This window comes from Gossypium hirsutum, chromosome D01, assembly GCF_007990345.1.
Source record: "Gossypium hirsutum isolate 1008001.06 chromosome D01, Gossypium_hirsutum_v2.1, whole genome shotgun sequence".
NCBI lineage: Eukaryota > Viridiplantae > Streptophyta > Magnoliopsida > Malvales > Malvaceae > Gossypium > Gossypium hirsutum.
This window is the reverse complement of record NC_053437.1, coordinates 50,349,165-50,353,763: the sequence shown is the minus strand read 5'-3', so window position 1 is coordinate 50,353,763 and position 4,599 is coordinate 50,349,165. Positions and strand designations below refer to the sequence as shown.

General features: G+C 36.2%; 1 protein-coding gene across 2 annotated transcripts; it reads left to right on the top strand.

Annotated features, from left to right (window-relative positions):
* Positions 1 to 860: 860 nt before the first annotated feature.
* Positions 861 to 4,388, top strand: LOC107922558 (probable arabinosyltransferase ARAD1). Of its 2 annotated transcripts, XM_016852645.2 has the most exons (5): positions 861 to 1,121; positions 1,231 to 1,599; positions 2,553 to 2,849; positions 2,938 to 3,033; positions 3,473 to 4,388. In XM_016852645.2, the coding sequence occupies exons 2-5, from the start codon at positions 1,285 to 1,287 to the stop codon at positions 3,896 to 3,898; spliced, it is 1,134 nt and encodes a 377-aa protein (XP_016708134.1). In that variant the 5' UTR covers positions 861 to 1,121; positions 1,231 to 1,284; the 3' UTR covers positions 3,899 to 4,388. The 2 variants fall into 2 exon arrangements, with proteins under 2 accessions (XP_016708134.1, XP_016708133.1); XM_016852644.2 differs by having other exon boundaries at positions 861 to 1,599.
* The last annotated feature ends 211 nt before the right edge of the window (positions 4,389 to 4,599 follow it).

The window sequence follows — 4,599 nt, the reverse complement described above, 5'->3', positions numbered from 1 at the left end:
GATATGATTTGAATTAAATGAATTATTGTGGTATTGAAATGTATATTGGAATGAGAAATTGAATTGAATCGTGAACATGAGAATCATGAATTAAATGAAATGGAAATGAAGTATTGAATTGCATGAGTATGTATTGGGCCTCAGAAGCCCTATTTGTTGCAAACATAGTATTTTAAAGTTATAACATGAAGATTTATAAAAGCATGTTAAAAATTTGAAGAGTTTAAATTTGAATGAAATTTTATAACTCGGTTTAACATGTTTATAAGTGTATGTGTTCTGGTAATGCCTCGTACCCTATTCCGGTGTCGAATACGGGTAAGGAGTGTTACAGCTGGTGGCTGGTGGAGGTTCAGGGACGATAATCACCATCACCTGTCAATCATAACTTGTGAAGACAACAAAGAAAAAGTTGGTGGAAGAGAAAAAAAGACAGTCGATAATTAACCTCAAATTTAACACCATTGTGAGCAAAATAAGAGTGAAGAAGCAAATCACTTGTAAAAAGGAGGAGGAGGAATTTTTAGGGTTTTTATACACCATTAGTATTAAAATCAAATTAATGTTAATAATTTTTAATAATAAAAAATCAATTTTCTTTTGCTAAAGAAGCCTGACCTCAATATTTATGTTGGAAGTTTAGTTGAGAATATCCGAATCAACCTTGATAGGTAGATAGATGTCCTTTAACATTAAAAAACACACCTTTTGTGAGTTAATATTACAAACATATATTTAAAATTACAATATTTATATACATTTATTAGATCTACTTTTAAAGGGAATTTCCAGCACAAGTCTCCATTTACCTAAAAGAAATCGTTTATTTTAAGCATAACATAGTGGTTTATTGAACAAACCAAAAAGAAAATAACGAAAAAACAGGGTAATAATTCGTATTTTCCAGCTAACTTGGAGCACGAAATTGGCGTTTCCTTGAACTTACAGCTTACAACGGTACTGTAAATAATTTCTTCTCTTTTGGTTTGCTTCAAATGTGGATAAAAGGAAGTTGAAGTCTTTTTGTCTTCGGAGATCCAAGCACAGTTAAAATATCAGTGAGCAACGAACCAAAGGAGATCTCATTCTTCCAAAACTCTTATCTTTCAGAAAAAAACAATGTACGGTAAAGCCGCAATCTGTTTATCATTCGTCATTCTCTTCCTGATTTCATGTTCAATCTATGTCGGCACCGTTGATCTCAGATCATACTTCTTCCCCTTACTTCAGTCACCCCAGGTTCCACGCTCACTCTGTGCTTCCGGCCCCCCTCTCCGCGTTTACATGTACGATCTCCCTAGGAAATTCCACGTCGGCATGATGGATCGTCGGAGCTTCGAGGGACCGGCTCCCGTTACGGCGGATAATCTCCCTCCCTGGCCCTCCAACTCCGGGATAAAGAAGCAGCACAGTGTGGAGTATTGGCTGATGGCATCGCTTCTTTATGGCGGCAACGGCAATGAAGACAGGGAAGCGGTTAGGGTTTCGGATCCCGAATCCGCGGAGTCCTTTTTTGTGCCTTTTTTTTCCTCGTTGAGTTTTAATACACACGGCCATAACATGACGGATCCTGAGACGGAGGTTGATCGCCGATTACAGGTACTGTAAATGTTGATGTTTCAATTCAAGCTATTTAATTTCTATCAACTATGGTTCTTGTGTTGTTTGGCGGTTGCTTTGTGAAAGGATAAAACCAGAGTAGGGAGTTAGATTCTAGTTATTTTGATACTAAAACTACATAAAATAAGCTCATTAAGCTACATTTTGTATTTGTTTTAGTTTCAACTTGAAGCACTTCACTGATATTGAATTCCACGAAAATATGAGATTTTGGCTTTCTGGTTTATGAGAATTACATCTACTGAATCAAAAACAAAAACAATTCATTAATTGCACTTTATTCCTTTTCACATTTCCTTATCATAAAAGGGACTCGTGTTAAGGATTAGAGGTACATTTACCAATAAATGATTATAAGAAAAGGAAATGATGTTTAGGAACCATTGTGGGAGATAAACTGTGATATATGTTTTTTCAATTTGATTAATGAAGCAGCTTTCAGACATGTTTAGACATAGTAACTAATCTTTTCATCATGATGCATCTAATCCCTAGTCAATGGTTCCAATTCTATTTTTTATTGTAATGATTTCTAGAGAAAGGAGAATCCATACATGCTTCCTGATATAATTTTGAAGAGTGTAAGGTAAAGTTTTATTGTTTCTCTTTCATTAATCTTTTAAAGCAACATTATATGCTCTCTTTTACTCTATGCAAGCAAGTAGCGATCATTGATTAGGACCTTGCACAGGTTGTCGCAAATAATTTCCTGCTTCACTAGTTAGTACTCTGGTGCAATGCAAAGGATATGAAAAAAGCTACTTTTTCCCATTCTGCTGCTGATGACTTTCTCTAGTTTGTAGTGTTTAGTTTGTAGTGTTTGCTTTGTGTTTTTACCCAACTCTATGGCCTTCGCAGCTAATATTATATGATATTTCAGTTTTCTGGAGTTGACATCTATTGATTACAGTGGAATTGATCTCTTATTTCAGGTTGAGTTACTTGAATTCTTGCAAAAGTCCAAGTACTATCAAAGATCTGGAGGCAGAGATCATGTAATTCCCATGACACATCCAAATGCTTTCAGATTTCTTCGACAAGAGTTGAATGCATCAATCCTTATTGTTGTAGATTTTGGCCGCTATCCTAAAACCATGTCAAGTTTAAGCAAAGATGTGGTTGCACCGTATGTGCATGTTGTGGATTCCTTCACAGATGATGACGCTCTCGACCCATATGAGTCTCGAACTACACTTCTTTTCTTCCGGGGAAATACTGTCAGGAAAGATGTATGATAGTTTTTAAAACACAAATATTCCTCTGATGGAACTATTTTGAATTTGAAAATGCTACTTAACTTGACCATTTCTGTTGCAGCAAGGCAAAATTCGAATCAAACTGGCAAAAATCTTGTCTGGTATTGATGATGTTCATTATGAGAAGAGTGTTGCGACTCCAAAAAACATTATAATGGTATGCTGCTTACCTTGGTCCTAGGAAGTATACTATTTTCTCATTTAAATAATGAAGTGATAATCCCAGTTTCCAAATTGCATATTTTTGGTAGTCAAAAGAAACAGACTTGCTTGTCAATACATGTTATGGTGAATTTTCAGAAATCATGTGTGCTAATTTTAGTTACCATGCCTTCTATTTGTACTTTTTTCTTCGGATGCTTCGATGTGATAAGGCACTTTTGGCACGTAGTTTCAGACTATTTTGTGTTGAAAGCCTATTAAATGGAAACTATTTTACTATATTATGGTTACTAATCCTTCCAAGCGTATTCAAAATCTGGAACCAAATATTCACATTTTCAAGCTGCAGGGTTTTTGGAGTAACTTTGCATTTTTCTAATAGATTTTTGTGCTAAAAATATGCTATCTTATTTCTTCACATTCTTGTGTGTTAGTCTACGGAGGGGATGCGTTCTTCGAAGTTCTGTCTGCATCCTGCAGGTGACACCCCTTCATCTTGCCGACTATTTGATGCTATTGTGAGCCATTGTGTTCCAGTGATTGTCAGTGATAAGATTGAGCTTCCCTATGAGGATGAAATTGACTACTCTGAATTCTCAATATTCTTTTCTATGAAAGAGGCATTAGAACCAGGTTATTTGGTCAATCAGTTGCGTCAGTTTCCCAAGGATCGATGGGTTGAAATGTGGAAGCAACTTAAGAATATTTCTCATCATTTCGAATTCCAGTACCCTCCAAAGAAGGAAGATGGCGTCAATATGTTATGGAGACAGGTAAAGCGCAAGCTTCCTCGGGCCCAACTTGCTATACACAGGAGTAGAAGGTTGAAAGTTCCAGATTGGTGGCAGCGGAGGCGATAACTTCAGAGCCTTGTTTTGACACTGTACATCGCAATACTTATTTTTTTCTCATTTATGGTGGCATCTGATGTGCAATGGTACGTAAAGAGCAAAGGAGTTCGGTTATCACAACCCAACATCATGTGCCAGCTTTACCATGCTCATGATTTACGGTGCGTAGTTTCAATTTTTTTTCCCTCATTATTTTCAAGCGTTATAATTAGGAGGCAATCAATTAAGATTTAACCCCAGTTAATCTTGTTTTTCATCATTTGATAGTGGGGGTGTGGGGATGTTGGTTATAGACAATTTAATTGCACAGGATTTACACTAATAGACCCATGTGAGAGGTCGTTTCATTTAGGTTCTAATCTTTGCATTCAGATTATGTATAAGAGATGGGGAAAAACATTCATGTGTAAGAGTGATCAATCTAATCCCTGTACCACAGAAACTTCACTTCCTACTATTGTGAGGAGGCTTTGACAAATAAATATGCTTTTTCTTGATATATTTTTATTTAACATTAATGTCTGACATAATCAGAAATATAACTTTTCAAAAGAATTAGATATGCCATTGAGCCTGGATGCAGTTTCCGAAGGGCTCGTGAAATGTTGGTGTCGGGTTGAAAATCTGGATTCCCAGTTTTCCAACTCAGATCTTCAAGTTTCCGAAATTGAATCTCAATTGGAAGCTGTGATTAAGTGTTGACTTTGGGG